This window comes from Cupressus sempervirens, chromosome 5, assembly GCF_028749045.1.
Source record: "Cupressus sempervirens isolate cs-2001-9-10 chromosome 5, ASM2874904v1, whole genome shotgun sequence".
Lineage (NCBI taxonomy): Eukaryota > Viridiplantae > Streptophyta > Pinopsida > Cupressales > Cupressaceae > Cupressus > Cupressus sempervirens.
Window position 1 is genome coordinate 907111621 of NC_143122.1, and position 17556 is coordinate 907129176.

Genomic DNA, 17556 nt, shown 5'->3' on the forward strand with positions numbered 1-17556 from the left:
GTTGTTTCTTTGTTTATGTTATGGTTTATGGTATTAAGGGGAGCACCCTTCATCATCTACTATTGTAAAATAGGGTAAAAATAGCAATAACAAAAAGAGAAGGCACTAAATAACACTCCTACCTAATGGACTTGGCCTTCAAATCTACACCCATTTACTTCAACTTTGGCATTGGCATCAGCTATTAGGACTTTAATCATTTTTTAAAAAGTAACTAGGGAAAACCAAGCACTCCATCATTAACAAGATGAATCCCCACTCAATCCTGTCATAGGCTTTTTCATAGCTAATCATTAACATTCTTGCTTCCTAACTTGATCCTTTAGCCCAACCTAGTGCTCCCCACCATGTGAGTAGGTTCTCAAGTATATACCCACCTTTAAAAAAACTTGTTTGTGTAGGACAAGTAATATTAGGCAAAAGATTTTCCAATCTTTTGGCTACTATCTTTGCCAAAAAATTATAAGAGGCGTTATGGAGGTTAATAGACCATCATTTTGTAACAAGTGTTTTATCTCCATCTTTGGGGATCAGTTTGATAGTTCCAAATTTTGAAATTGCCTCATTGTACACCTAACAAATCTCTTCTTCAATCCACCCAAAGTTACATTTATAGAATTCAATAGGGAGACCATCTTCCTTAGGGATATCTTTAGATTGATTAATCGACTTCTCCTTACATACATTCTTGGGTATGATGTCCTTGATCTTTTGTCTAGCTACATTCATTTCCAAGCCTCCTTGATCTGATGAAAATAGTTTGGAGTAAAATTCAATGAAGGCCTAAAGAATATATGGTTGACTGGTAAGATTAGATCCACCATCCCAAACAATGTCAATATATTCTTTCTTTTGTTTACTCCTTAGAAATTGGAAAAAGAATTTCAAGCCTTTATCACCATGACAAACCCAACTAGTCCTAGCTCTTACCTTGGCCCCTTGAATCTTGACATTTTGGATTCTTCTAAGAGAGTCTCTAGCCAATGCAACTACTTCTATTGCAAGGTGATTTTGAGGGAAATATTGAACCCTAACTTCTACAACTAATAATTTGTTGTGGAGCTCCATCTCTTCAACCCTAGTATCCTTAGCTAGCTTCTTGCCTAATGTTTGAAATAGAGCTCTCAAACTAATGTGTTTTGGTTCCACTTCTCAATGAAGCTATTATGGGAGTAGGAACAAGTGTTAAACTAATTAATTAATCTTATAGCTTTTCTAATGGCATCGTCTTCCAGTTGTCTAATATTAAGAAAAAATAAGCCTTTCCTAACTACTCTAACTGTACATGAATCAGTGAACACCTCAGCAATAACAGGATGATGATCAAACAGAAATTTGAAGACTAACTTATCAACAAAGAATCTATCCAGCCTATTGTAAATCCTCTTCCCACCCTTTTCATAGTTATCACAAATAAACCAAATTTGGCTATCCCCTTTCCCACTAGTTAAGGGGTCAACAATGTTTAATTAGTTGGTCGTCTAATGCTAAAAGAAGAGTTCATCCCTCCTCCAAGAAAACCTATTTCCTCATTGTTTATCTTGGGATCCTTCAACCATATTGAAATCCCCTACTACCCAAGGTATGTCCTGTTGATGTGAGTTTTGTTCCACTTCAACATGCAAAATCAAATACTTAATGTTTTGATGAGAAACACCAAACACTCAATCCTCTCTTGATATAAGGTCATCTCTAATGTTAAGCTTGCAAAGTAAGAACATAAATTGACTTCAAGGTTCCTTCTTAATTGTGGACTTTACTCAATTTTATGATGTGATATGCTGGCTGTCACAAAGGGAATTATGATATTCACCCAATGGATATCAGCACTTGCACTTCTAAAGACTTTGCTTCACAATGTGCGAAGAATGTATAGCTTCTGATTTTCAAATTTTCCACTTCAACCTCAATTTAAACTTATAACTTCTATTTCTACTTCTACTTCTAATTACAAATGCAAGGAATCATGGATGACTTGGACAAGTAGTGTATGCTTCTAAGGAACACTCGAATGGTTTTCAAATTAATATCTCCTTTCCAATCCCATCAAATGGATGCAAACTAAAGATTGAATATCAATTGAAGTTAAGTGCATTCAATTATTGGCTTACCACACAAAGCACCCTTACAATCAACAAGAGGCTAGTGGCTTGAGATTTATTCAAATCAAAAAAGTAAACATGCACAAGAACTTCCATTCAACTAAACTTCAACATGAAAATAAATCTACTCCATGAAAGATTGAGGAAACCATGTGCAATATCCCCATCATAAAATAAATGTAATTAATTAAACCTTGTTAATGGGCCAATTGATTTAATATATCTCGAACCCATTTTTACTTTTAATCATTTCCATAGGTAGGTGTGGTCGTCAACTATCTTTGTTCACCCTTGGAAAGTTTACCCGACGGGTATTTAAGCACGGCAGGTAGGTAGTTGTTAGGTATGCATTTTGGATTTATTTCTTTAAACTGCGAATTCCTATTGGATTTCTCTGTTGTTCGCCATTTCAGAAGTGAAAGATCTTCCCTACTTGGCTTGTTCGATTTCGGTGGGATTTAACCCTCACCCTATTCCGTTGCCTGTAACACTTCGCTCAGATCTTTCGGCACATAATTATTGAAGGATATTCATGTTCAAATCTTCTTCTTGTTTAGTTTTCGTATGATAAAATTTGAGCTTAGTGGTTTAGGGTGCTTAACTATCTTCCATCCATACTTCATCCGCGACTGGCAACCTTCATTATAACTCCGTACTGCAGCTCTACCATTGTACAGCCTCCCAATCCCTCCATACTCCCTCCCTTGTTCACTGTACTACCTCCATAGCCTACCATACAACATCTATAGCCTACCGTACGGCATCCATAGTCTTCCGTATGACCCTACTTTGCATCCACCGTATGACCTATTCAACACCGAACCGTACGACCATTGTGCCTCTCCTCCGTATGGCCATTGTGCCTTTTCCCCCGTACGGCCTGTCCATCATACGGACCCCACTGTCCATCATACAAGCTCCTCAGACACCATACGACCTCTGTATTGTCTGTGTTGTAGCAATTGGCATCCATACATCAAACTCCAATATTTTCGTACTGCCCTCCAGAACTGTGTACGGGTTTTTCCATCTGATTGCCATATTGGCAGAGAGATTGTTGAGAGCATTTGCGTGGATTGGATCATTATAGTGGTATCAGAGTTTTTGATTTTGCCCACTTGTGGAAGTGAATGCAAGTTTATACTCGAAGGAGAAGGCGAAATAACCTTATTGGTAGAATGGAAGATCATCGGGATCCTACGACAGAACTTGTGAATCTTTTAAGACAACTAAACAGAAACCAAATGCAAATCAACGAAACCCAAAGGCTTATGCAGGAAACTCTACAAAAATTGGTTGAGGGAAAGACAACAGGCAAACAAAATGGGCATAGCGACGATTCTATTTCGAGAAGGACAAACCCTTGGGGGATCCTAATGTCCCCAATCATCATTTCATAAAGTCCCGTGTAGTGTGTCAAAAGAGTCTCAGAATCCCTAATGTCTCGAAGCCTTTGAAAAAGTGTCATTATAGGAACTAAATCAAACGCCTTGTGCAAAATCTAAAAAGCAACAATAAACCTTCGATATGGTTTGTGATTTCAAAAACAAGATGGTAACCAGCTTGTCCCCAAGCCCAATATGCTATTAAAATAACCTTCATATTTCTTTTTAATGCTCACTATTGTATCTTATTATATCTCTATAAATATTAGAATGTTTCTAATATTTAGGTGTAGTCTAGAATAGAACGTTTCTATTCTATTCGACTCTCCTCTTTGTATATATAGATCAGTTTGACCTCTGATTAATTCATTCAAGTATTCCACCATTTACATTTGTAACATGGTATCAGAACTAGGGTTTAAACCCTCTGTGCAAATCGACTGAAAAATTGTCTTCAACAACTAGCGTTCTTGAAAAATCATGGATTTGTTTTCTGCAAATTTTTTTTTTTCTTGGAAACCCATGTCTTAGTCTGTAAATCACAAATCTGAAGGTCTTTTTTCAAATCTGGAGGTCGTTTTTTCAAATCTGTTCACACCCAGATCTCAAAAAGTGGGATTTTTTGGTTTTTTTTTTTAAAACGGGTCTGTCTATCCCTGTTGGATATTCTGCTCGCGTTTCTGCTGCTGGGTTTTGTTGTTTTTTTTACCTGCAAACATCATTTTTCTACCTTTTTGACCTCTTTGGCCACCGACTGTTATTCTGCTCGAAACCCTAGTTTTTTTACTTCGAAAAAATTTTCTGATCTCATATTCTTGGTGGATTTTTTGAAATCTCAAATGGGTGTTCATCAAATTTTTGTGGGTGCCTCATTTTTTGTGCCTCGATTTTTGAGCCAGCGGATTCGGATTCCAACAACATTTTATTTTTGGGTTTTTCAAGCTCTTTTTTGGGTACTTCTCCAATTTTTCTGGGTCTTTCATTTTCTCACCCCGAAGTTTGTGCCATTTGAAATATTCACATATTATAAGCATTTGTATCAGTAGCATCAGAAGTCAGACTCAATTAAATAGCAAGCCAATGCTGCCCAACACTCAAAGCAAAAAGAATCTATCTACCATGCCTTTAGGGCTAGCATACCTACAAATCATGTGAAATCTTCTACCTGGTACATCAATTCTAGTGCCTCCCGACATTTCACTCATAGGTGTGATTGGTTTGTTGAATTCACTCCCTATTCTGACTCAGTAATCTTTGGAGGCAGCGAAGAATACAATATAGTCGGCAAGGGCAATGTTTAGATTCAGTCTGGAGGAAGAAAACTCATGTTTCTCAATGTATGTTATGTTCCTGGCATGAAACATAATCTTCTGTCTGTTAGTCAGATTATGAAGCACTCTCCTCAATTGGATGTCGTTTTCAGTGGAAATAAGTGTTCGATTATTGATCGTGCTTCTCACACTACCCTTGCTTTCGGTCTTGAGGATCATGGTATTTATAGGCTTGCAAATTAAGGCAATTCTTTTGAACATGCCTTCATCACTGAATCATCTGCTCTCAGCAGTCTCTAGCATCAGCGATATGGTCATATGAACATTCAATATCTAGCACAACTTGCTCGGGATAATTTAGTCCATGGCCTACCTAATATTCAGACCCAAAACCATCGCGTTTGCGGAGCTTGCCAAGCAGGGAAGCAACATAGGACACCATTTAAGAATGGTGAATCATGGCGCGCATCCAGAGTACTCCAGCTGGTCCATGCTGATGTATGTGGTCCTATGAATACTCCTTCTATTACTGGGAATAGGTATTTTTTATTCTTTGTGGATGATTTCAATCACAAAATGTGGGTACATTTTCTTAAGCAAAAATCAGATGCCTTTCTTGTATTTCAGCAATTTAAAGCTCTAGTAGAAAAAGAGTCAGGTTCCTCCATCCGTACTCTTAGGACCGATAATGGGGGCGAATTTTGTTCTTTTGCTTTCTCTGCCTTTTGTACTACTCATGGCATTAGACGTCAATTCACCAAACCTCACACCCCTCAGCAAAATGGTGTTGTAGAGCGTCGATATCGTACCATCACAGAAATGGCTAGGGCTATGCTAGAACATAGAAATGTTCCCAGAAAATATTGGGCAGAAGCAGTATCCATAGCTGTCTACCTTCTTAGCCGGTCACCCACCCTTGCAGTTAATCATAAGACTCCTGAGGAAGCCTGGTCTGGTCGCAAACCTAGGATCAACCATTTGAAAGTTTTTGGCTCTCTAGCATATGTATGGATTCCTGATGCCAAATGCACTAAGTTGGATTCCAAAAGCCAGAAACTTATGTTTACAGGATACAATCACACACATAAGGCCTACAGACTAATTGATGTAAATAGTAAATAATGATCGTTTAATCTTCAGTCGTGATGTTGTGTTTGATGAGGAACTCGGACCATTTCCGCTCTTTGACTCCCCACCACATTCCGAGATTCAGTCTTCAGCAATCTCTGACTTGGGTTCTTCTATTTTATATGAGTCATCTGATGCTACTGATACACCACCTCAATCACTTCCAAATAATACAACTCCTGCTCCTGCTTCTCATCCAGCTATTCCGACAGCATCTGATATTGGCTCCTCCACTCTTTGGCCAAAATGGTGGGCTCAAACGATTAGTGATCTTCGTCCTAATGAACTCATTAAGGGTAGAACCTCCAGAAATAAGAGCCTTCAGCACAACATAGTTAATATAGCTCTTATGGCCAACATCCAGAGGCCAAAGGAATTCCAGAATGGGAACAAGCAATGGATGCTAAGCTTCAGAGTCTTCAAAAGAACCACACCTAGGTTCTTTCAGATCTCCCTCCTGGGAAGAAACCCATTAGCTGTAAATGGGTCTATAAGGTCAACTACCATGCAGATGGTACCTTGGACAAATACAAAGCCAGATTTATTGCTCGAGGATTCACCCAGCACGAAGGCATTGATTATGAGGAGACATTTGCTCTGACAGCCAAGATGAGCACTATTCGCATTCTTCTTGCAATTGCAACTCAGTATGGTTGGAAAGTTCATCAGATGGATGTGAAGAGCGTCTTTCTCAATGGTGAATTACAGGAAGAAGTCTACATGAAGCAGCCCCCAAGTTTTAAGGTTGCCAGTTCAGAACACAAAGTATGTAGACTCCCGAAGGCCCTCTATGGTCTTAAACAGGCCCCAAGGGCTTGGTACATAAAGATTGATCATCACTTGGTTGCTCAAGGATTTCAGCATAGTCCGTCAGACAGTAATCTGTATGTTAAACACTCTGGTAATGATATTCTTTTTCTTGTTGTCTATGTGGATGATTTGATCATTACTGAAAATTCAGAACATTTGATTTCAGAAATCAAACAAGATCTATGCAGAACTTTTGATATGATAGATCTCAGATTGCTTCATTATTGTTTAGGTATTGAGGTTTGGCAGACTGACAACAGTATTTTTTTGTCTCAGTCCAAGTATGCCAGAAGTTTGCTTGATAGGTTTCGAATGCAGGATTGCAAATTTGCCTCCACTCCTATGGAGATTGGTCTGAAATTGTCCACACAATCTGTTTCTCCTCCTGTAGATGAAACACTCTTCAGGCAGCTAGTAGGTAGTCTCATCTACCTTACTACTACTAGACCTGATCTCAGTTTTGCAGGCAGCTACATCTCACGGTTCATGACAAACCCCAAGACTGATCATTGGATTGCAGCAAAACGTGTGTTACGCAATGTACATGGTACTTCAGATTATGGTCTTCTTTACACAAGGAGTACTACTCCTCAACTCAGTGGATTCACCAATTCCGATTGGGCCGGCTCAGTTGATGACAGGAAATCTACTTCTGGCTATGTGTTTAGTATCGGATTTGCAGCAGTTACTTGGACCAGTAAGAAGCAACAGGCACATGCACTCTCCTCTACAGAAGCAGAACATAGAGGAGTTGTCAAGGCAGCTTGTGAAGCAGTTTGGCTCCAGCAGATGCTTGCAGATATGCATATTCCTCAAGCAAGTCCGACTTCTTTGTTTTCAGACAATCAGGGCGTACTCAAACTTGCCAAGAACCCAGTGTTTCATGAACGAACCAAGCACATAGAGCTTCATTGCCATTACATCCGACAATTAGTAGAAGATGGATCTATTCAGTTACGCTATGTCCCTACCTCAGAGCAATCAGCAAATATTTTCACAAAACCCCTTGGTCCTGACAAGTTTGTTAAATTCAGGGGATCTATTGGTGTAGTAAATAGATTGAGCATTAAGGGGGGGTTTTTAAATAACCTTCATATTTCTTTTTAATGCTCACTATTGTATCTTATTATCTCTCTGTAAATATTAGAATGTTTCTAATATTTAGGTGTAGTCTAGAATAAAACGTTTCTATTCTATTTGACTCTCCTCTTTGTATATATAGATCAGTTTGATCTCTGATTAATTCATTCAAGTATTCCACCATTTACATTTGTAACATATGCCTCCTTCCAACCATTGCAATTATGCTTTTATGGGTGTCCATTATGAAGTCTAAGACCCTTGACGGAGCTGTGAACATCTTACAAAACTTGATTGTGCTTCGACACTCCTTTTTTGGTGCATATCCACTAGAGCATTTTGAGAATACCATACGGAATTTCTCAATCCTTCCAACTATGAAATCTGACCAAAGCTCCCTCTGTGTGTATTTTTTACATTCATTTGAAATTTTAAAATCTTTTCAAACCCCATCTTCAATTTATGTGCATCCCACAAACAAAGCATTCCAACTGATAGTAAGATGATGGTCTTGTGCCTTTTGTGCATGTGTCTTGGCTCATTGCATTGCATTTTAGCACTATGTTATTGTTGAGGACTTCTACAAACGGCACCTCTTGTGCGCCTCTTGTGCCTTCACTGTGCTTTCACATTTTTTGCAATCACATCTACCTGAGTGTATCCTAGCATTGTCAAGAAAAAATCCTTCACATTATGCTTGAATGATATCTATGCTTTGTTCATCACACATAGGTAGGAAGATATTAGCAAGAACCCTACCTTTCCCTGGTGGAAACGTATTCCTCATGATGCTACAATTCATCACTGGCTGTCCCCCTTCCCTTCACAAGATAGCAAGTGATGGACTAGTGGATTCCTGAAATTGAATCACCCCTCCATATTGAATGGGCCCACCACATTGTTTTTTAGTTTACAACCTCTTAATGTCATCCAAATATTTCATTTCAATTTTATATAAATCATTATGAAAATGATTTATGTAAACCCAAAATGGTTATTCTAGCATTCTATTTTAAAAGGTGATTTAAAATATTTTGCCTACGCTTTCATTTATTAAGCATTATTATTTAAGTCAAAAATGATTTAAAATAAAAACATTATTTAAAGATCATGTCACAACTCTTGATAACACCATGGTAGGTGTGGGGCCCAGGTTGGCCCGATCCAAATAAAAAATTCAAATTGATGTTAACTGAACTTCAAATTGATCCTTGAACCTTCTGTATACATCTGAATCAAACTTGCAAAAGATTTGATCATCAAAACTTTATCTCTAAGCTCCCTTGCAAAATGACCCAGATGAGTAAACAGCCTCGAGTTTTGCTCCTAAAAACTGATCCAAACCTGTTTTCTCGACCTTGACACCTGATATACATACAATTTGCCATTAAAAACGAAGTTACCAAATTCTCTCCTAGACCTAGGAATTCCTGGTTCAATTCTCTCAAAAGTCTGGTCCTTGTCAGATTCTGTCAAAAGTTTGCCATAGAGACCAAATTTTGCTGGGAAATCTCTGAGAGGAACCTTGGTAGAATTCAGACGACTTTTGAGCAACTTTGGTTTCTGGCAGAGGAACCTAAACAGATTTCAAAGAGTTTTGAGGGAATTTGGTCGAAATAAACCCTTTTGTTTACTTTTTCAAAAAAACAAATTGTCGAATTAGACTCAAATTACTAATCATATTTAATATGAATTCAATGCTACTTTAGAAGAGGAATCGAGATGAGGAAAAGAGTCACGCATCTATAATGGAATGTATCTAATACCTTAATTCGTGAATATAGCCTAACATGTATAGAAAACTGTGGATTGAAAAAATTCTAAAGAGATCTTTATAATGGATAATTCTAGATCCAAACCCTACTTTCATGGCTTCATCCAGTCTGATCCAATGCTGCTTTCTTTGAACCATCCAGTATGATAGATAATGTCTGAAGCTTACAATGTGGCAAAAATTGCAAACTTGGCCTTAATGGGCCTATAGCATTTGCTTCTATTTTGCAAGAGTAGAATGATGATAAATTACTTGTTGGTTTTTTATGATATTTGATCAACGATGGCTGATTATTAATGTTGACATTATTGATTTTATGAAAGATCCTTGATGGATGCCCTTGCTGATCTGCTGTAGTTTTTAAATTAATAAACTATATTTTCCTGTGACTTCTTTGATGGTCTTTGAGAATAGACAGAAGTTGCAGAAGGTTTTTGTTTTTGTTTTGTGTTTTTTGATAGTTTTCATAATAGTAATGAATAATGAACAATAAACATGAAAGGAGACTGAAAATAAATAAGAGCATAGAGCCAAATCAGAATTGCTATAAATCATACCAGGCAGATTTCTGATTTATAAAGCCCAATAATAAATCCAATGCAGTTCCAAGGAGCTTACATCTAACAATGATGCCAAACTGGTTGGTGAATAATGAACATGAATCAAGGATACATCTGAAGCTAAATACAAATATTCCCTATATGCCACGTGGGGTGTCCCTGCTACAAATGGCGGCACTAAGACTACAAGGATTACGTCCCAGCTGAAAGAATCAATCTGCAACGCTGAAACCATAAATCTACAACATGAATCCACCATAAAGAATGGCGTACTCTATCCCTGATAGCAACTGATACCACTGAAAAATCCAATGTCAATAATTGCTGAGAGCTACGTCCTAGCCAATCCAGAATCTAGGGTTTGCGTCCCAAATGAAGAATTGCTCTCTCAAAGTCAAATCACAAAAACAAGTTTTTCAATATGCCAAAGATGATCTTAAAATGAAGCTTCCATCTCCTTATAACCCCCCTCTCAACTGCAAATCGAACCCTAAGTGTCTCCAAGTGGCGTTGTGTAGTGAAAGTGTTATAATTTCTTATTTTAAAGTGGTCATGTTACTAGAAAATGACCTTTTTCCTCATAGATAGAATTTCATTCATTGAAATGCCCTGAGACCAAAGAGAAAGATTTAGAGAATTTCGAGACCTTTCCAACGAGCTATCACACCATAGGATGCGCATCCAGATGGGGCCAAAATCCCCCTTATTACTCCAAAATGGCTAAAACTTAACCTTATTTAATTATTAAACGCTAACTTAGGAAATATTAAAAATATAACCCAAATAGCCACAAAATGCCCAACTGACATCACAAACCATAAAATCATCCTGTCACCTGTCTGTAACTGAAGTCGAAAATCAAGGATCCACTGGCAGTCTCATCCCTAAAATCTAGGGATGATCCTAAAATTTAGGAAACAAGCCCTATCCCTCTGAAACTAAACCCAAAGAGTAATCTCATGGAGACTCAACCCTAGGCAAGATCATACCTCCTAAAAAGTAGGAACTGCCTCCTAAAAAGAAGGAACATTTCCCAACTGATCAATAACTGCCTGAACAGTCCCCAACACTGAATAACCATACTGGGTCTCTATCCAACCCTGTCAGCCTACAAGACCCCATAATAAGCTGACTCACATGTCTCTGCTAGACTGAGCTAGAGTGGGGACATGACATTTTAAACTGAAACATTGATATGGTGGTGTATTTTGCTATGCTGCACACACACACACACACATATATGTACATATACGTATATAGATATGTACATATACATGTGTATATATATATTCTTGTATGGAGAAACCCAAAACAAGTTTGAACCCAACCAAAAAAAAATTGGACAAATCACGAACCTGAATCCAAACCAGTAACTTAGCATAAAAACATTCACTCTGCAGAGCAGCTTCCTTCGATTATATACGAGGTGAAAGATTCGATCATCAAAACTCAATCTCTAACCTCCCTTTCAAAGTGACCTAGATGAGTAAACAGTCTCTGGTTCTGCCCCTAAAAACTGATCCAAACCCATTTTCTCAACCTTGGCACCTGGCATACATACAATTTGCCATACAAACATTTACCCTGCAAAGAAGCTTCCTTTGATTATGTCTGGGGTGAAAGATTTTAATCCTCAAAGTCACTTGTTCCATTTAATCTGTAACATGACCTGTCCACAATCAATAATCTGCATATCGAATGAGGTTAATAAAAATAACAAATGGGCTCCTGAGGGCTTAAGGCTTTGCACATAGACACATTAAGATGTCAAGAGTACAGAGTAACAACTGGTTTTACATGGACACCAACTGGTTATGAAATGAGGCTTCATGAAAATGACCATCTAGAAAATACAATTCTGATAATACAGAAATTCAGAATTAATCAGTTTTGAATTTGGCTTGAGAAACTGGTCAAACAAGTTGACCAGGATCTGAAAATGGATAAAGAGATTTTTTTCTTGAGCACAATAGATGGGAATGATCATTGCTCCATAATGACCAAGTGGGTGTGAAACACAGGCCTCTAAAGTAGTCTATTTCATCATTTCCGAATATGTGTAGTTTGCAGAATTAGGCTATCCCCTCAAACCAGGTGCATCAAAACCCTCTCAAATCTGAGTGCAGAGAGCCACAAATTAGTAGTCATGGTGTCTAATAGGAATAAAACACATCCACCCAAGCAGTTTCTCATAATACTTACTGGATACCAACTTACTAGCTCTTAAAGAAGGCTTTCTCAGTAGGTTTCGGTGGTTGTCTTTTTTGTACCTTAGTAAATTTTAATATAGCTACCTCAAATCCCTTGAGAATTTGAAGGTACAAACAGATCCTTGGACAGGATGACCTGCAATCTTCTATTTAACATGTTGTTCGTGGATGTATTTAATCTCTTCAAGGGATTTGGTTTTGACCATTGTTGGGCATATTCATAATATTTTCAATTTGTTGTATTAAGTGAAAATTATTGAAGTACTATTCTGGATGCTGCCATCAACTTCAACCTTGGTCAGCTGTTGTATTTTCAGCTGCAGGAGGGTATTTGCACTAAAAGGGTCAGGAGTTTGTATTACTAATCCTTCAACGTGACATTAATCTATGTACAGTAAAAAGTTTATGTTATTTCATCTTAATACCAATGCATCTGTTCAGTCAATGAATGCTTTATTTGATTAAGGGATTGCATTAATTCACTCCAATCCCATTCAGTACCAAGAAGACTTCAAAACAATTCATAAACACCACCCAGCAAACTGTTTACAAATAACTCAGAGGAAAACAATGCATAAATTTGTGTGGAGATTATCAGGGACATTGTATCTCGTAGATAACAAGGGACAACATGTTTTACAAAGTTGCATCAGAGATGTTTTGGCATTCTCCGTAAAAGTCATGTCCTTTATTTCACTGCAAGTCAATAAGCAAGTAAAAATGTCTGAGGAGAGGATTGGAGGAATTGTTGAAAAAAACATTAGTGCACAGGTAAAGAGATCGCGGTTTCTGTTGCTAAGGGTGTTGATGCTGACCTTTTTTTCTGTTAAGCAGGGTTCTACAAGTGAATATGATATCTGGCAAAGAAATTTGTGGCTATCAACAATCTCCAGGAGGAGGCAAGGCTAGGAAAGAGGATTCTGATAACAAAGTCTTTCTTTATCATATGTTCTTTTCATGACATTTTGAGCTAATATCATATTGGATGCTGATAACGAAGTGTTATTTTTGCAGTAGAGACTATTCAGTTTTATAGCATACACTAGATTTGCTTCATATTCAAGCTATGAGCTTTAACCTGATTTTGTAAATTGTTTTATATTTGTCATCTCTACTCAAGAGGACTTGAAGCTTTGTATGTTTTGTCTCATGGTTGCTTGTAAACCTTAATGTAAAAGATTCTTTTCTGCAACAACAAATCATCAGAAAAGCAATATGCAAGGTACCTAATTTTCCAGTTGGCATAGCATATTGAAAAGATACAACCCCTCACCTCAAGTCAAAACAATAAAATCAGAAGCTTAAAGGTGAACCAAGCATGGATGAACTAGAATAGCATGTCAATTGTTTATTTCCCTCAAAATTCATATAAAACAAGACCACATGCACAGAAAAGTTTTACTTAAACCAACATCAAGTTAGCTACTGGAACTTTAAAATTGTGATCTGTCACCAAAATGGAATTCTAAAACCTATACCTGCAAGGGAGATGCCAAATTTGATGGATATGAGAAAGAAGGATCCTCCCATGGAGTGTTAGAGCCTTCAATCTACAAATAATATTAAATCATTAGAAAACATTAGAGAAATAATCATAAAATATTCAAAAAGTAAATAGAAATAGAAAGAAAAAAAATGGTAAACATTAACAGTGAGAGGAAAATACAAGTAAAAGTGATCTGAATAACTATTATAATATGATGGCCAAATATTTCATAAATAAAGAAAAAATGACTAGCAAACCTGTAGATTTCCAACACAGTAACCAGCAGTTGCAGCAACAACAATAGACCCTATCCCAGTTGCATGAGTATCCCGTATGCGTCCTCCTGCACCAGTTTCTGCCCCTGGGAAAGGAGCAACCTGAAATTTTAGAACAAATGATCAAATCTTTTTCAGAATCTACAGGGAAGACAACAGACACCTTGTACATTGTAAGATGCGGTACATTACAAGACTCGACACATATTTCGCAAAGATTCTGACATAAGCATCAAGTAACAAGCTTTACCAAGTTTCAAAAATTTCTAGTATTCATATTCCAAACAGAAGAAAAAGGTCAGAAGAAAATTAGGTTAGAAAATTTCAAAAATGTAGTACCTAACTAACCAGCACATTGATTTTTTTTTCTTTATAAGGTAAAAAATGAGCACCTTCAGGCAAGAGCCTACAACACAATGGTAAATTGTGAGCCTCTTATCCGAGAGGTCTTGGATTCGAATCTACACAGGCTTAATAAATAAATAATAATTAATCAATCACATACTAATAATGAATCTTGGCTTTGGCCTCTTACCGATCAAAAAAAAAAAAACACCTTCATAATTTGGATTAACGAATTAATAATAATAACCTAGTTTCTCATCTTAAATACATTAGATTTTTATCCGAGTTTTATTTAGGTTTCAAGTTTTTTAAATTAAAACGAGCATATGACAATGGAGAATAGGAAAACACAACATATTTAGTCAAAAACTTCTTTAAGGACCAATTAGATTGGCATGGGGCAGTTCTACAAACACAAAGAATCGGAAAATGGATAAGAGGAGGCAAGGACAAGCACGTTAGAGTGACAATGAAGAATGCAGAAGACAAAAACAGAATCCTAAGTAATAGGAGGTTTCTCAAAGGCACAAATATATATCTTGATGATGACCTTACCTTAACTCAGCAAGATGAAAGAAAGAAGGAATGGGAAAAAGTGAAAACAGCAAGAGAAAATGGAAAATGGGCGTGGCTGCAAAATGGTAAAGCCCAAATCAATGACAAAATTACAAACAATAAATAGGAACTCGGGCCCACCCAGGAACACTTAAATATAGTCAGTTGGAATTGCAGAGGTTATCCTTCGAGAAGAGGACCTAGGTTAGAGTTGATAGCTAGAGATAATGACATTATTATGCTTATCAAGACACATGAACACAATGGGTGTAGGGTCCCAGATTTTGAGGGATACAAGGTCTCACTATGGAACAAGAGGACAGAAAATGGCAAGGGGCACGGAGGCATCACCATTTTAATTAGAGAAACTTGGAGCAGATTTATAAACTTGGAGAAAGAAGATGTAAACAAACAGTACATATGGATAAAAATAACAAAGAATCAGATTTCTACAATGGTGGCTGCCTGCTACTTCACCCCTAAAGGCTCAAAAATGTATAAGAAACATAAACTGACTGGGAAGACCCATTTGTTGCACTCAAAAAAGACATGGCAGCTTTTAGCTCCCTAGGGAAAATAATGATAATAGGCGACTTTAACACTAGAACAGCGAACAATCAAACTCTGAGCCTTAAGGAAAGCAGAGACCCAGTTTGGTTAGAAGATAAAGGGGCACAACAATGGATAAGATCCTCGCAGGACAACATGTGTAATAATCTCAGCTAGATTTGGGTTAAAATAGTATACTAAAACTGACAGGAATTTCATCAAACAGTTGGTACATAACCAATACTTTATGAAACAATATTACTGTCCCAATTCTTAATATTCATGGAGTTTCTTCTAAGAGCATGGCAAACAAATACTAGTACATTCACTTGATACATAAACACGTGTTCAATATCAACTTGTATTTTTAACCAAATACATTGATGAACTTAAGCTACAATCTGAAATGGTGTTTCCATCCTTTAATATCCTCATACAAGCAAATGAATATAACAGAGTGGTAAGAGAATGGACAGACCCGTCTCAAAAGAACGCCTTTCAAAGCCTTGATAAATTGACAGCAACCACTCAATCTCCGGTGATACTAGATGTTCAACTCGACTGCCAACTATGTTGAACTCTAAACAATGAAGGAATCCGAGTCCTATTTGTGGCTTAGGATGAAACTATGGCAGACTGTTAAGTGGCGACCCTTCCCGTGAATACCTTAAACGCATTGATGCTCTCTTCTGTTCCCAACTGTGATGTCAATCTTTTCTGCAGCAACTACCAATGTTGCCTTTGCATACTGTCCACCGTCCCTCAGTCCGAACAGTTGGGCTCATGTGCAAGCAACATATGGACTATTTTGGCATGAAGAAATACATGTCAACAATCCTGTATTCCCCTCTAATGGACTGATGTGCCGCTACTGGATGAAATGCACATGAAGGAATACACTTTGCAAACACTACCAAATCTGACCTGGATGTGTCTGATGTCTTGAATGTCGACTCACTCCAACTAGAGTTCTTGAGAAAAATAATGATACTGTTGCAGACTGTTAAGTGGTGACCCTTCCTGTGAATACCTTAAACGCATTGATGCTCTCTTCCGTTCCCAACTGTGATGTCAATCTCTACTGCGGCAACTACCAATGTTGCCTTTGCCGTACTGTCCACCGTCCCTCAGTCCTACCGATTGGGCTCACGTGCAAGCAACATATGGATTGTTTTGGCGTGAAGAAATACCTATCAACAATCCTGTATTCCCCTCTAATGGACTAATGTATCGCTACTGGATGAAATGCAGATGAAGGAATACACTTTGCAAACACTACCAAATCTGACCTGGACATGTCTGATGTCTTGAATGCCGACTCACTCCAACTAGAGTTCTTGAGAAAAATAATACTTTTTATCTGGCCAGTCCTCCTGTTTACCTTGTAGTTCAAACCACTTATCAAGTCTTCAAAATCGATCTTCCAACTGATAGTAAATTGTGTTGGACTAGGTTTATGTCTAGTTGCACACTTTTCCTCAAGGGTTTGCGTCCTTCGGAAAATTTAGTCACATCTAAGCAACCTTGGAATTTATAATAGATCATATATTCGTTGTTTCAATCCCTATGTAGTTCCACACTTTTATAACCTCGATATGAGGGAAGACACAAACAACTAGGCAATGTGGGATTAAAAGCCAATTTGGTCTTTTAGTCACTTAAGTGACTTTATAATTAAATAAATCACTTTAGTCACTTAAACTTTAATATCTCTTGAAATACTTGTCTGATTGCCATGCCGTCTGGACTAGGAATCTCTTCTCATAATTCCCCATGCGACCAAATACACTTTCTAAAAATAGGAAGGGTCCATCTCGATTACCCTTGACTTACTATACATAGTAAGTATGGCAAATGGAGTCCAAATGACATCGAACGAAGGCCAAATCAATAAATCGCTGAATGTTGGAGATGAACCAATCCTCAGAAGACCCTCTAACCATCCTCATTAGCCTACAAGGATTCAATATTAGGCTAATCCCTGAAATACTGATGCTAGCAACCAATGGGGACATTACAACATGGG

The 17556-nt window shown here is 37.5% G+C and overlaps 1 protein-coding gene across 2 annotated transcripts in view; it reads right to left on the reverse strand.

Moving 5' to 3' along the window:
* Positions 1–17556, reverse strand: part of LOC149558863 (putative phosphoribosylformylglycinamidine synthase, chloroplastic/mitochondrial) — a 300036-nt gene that overhangs the window by 158143 nt on the left and 124337 nt on the right. For both annotated transcript variants that reach the window (XR_016365078.1, XM_089832878.1), the window contains exons 12-13: positions 14064–14183; positions 13799–13870 (exon numbers count right to left, since the gene is read on the reverse strand). Coding sequence is in view for 1 of the 2 variants with exons in the window: in XM_089832878.1 (XP_089689004.1) it covers positions 13799–13870; positions 14064–14183 (192 nt within the window). In the remaining variant the exon portion in view is untranslated. The remainder of the gene's footprint in view (positions 1–13798; positions 13871–14063; positions 14184–17556) is intronic.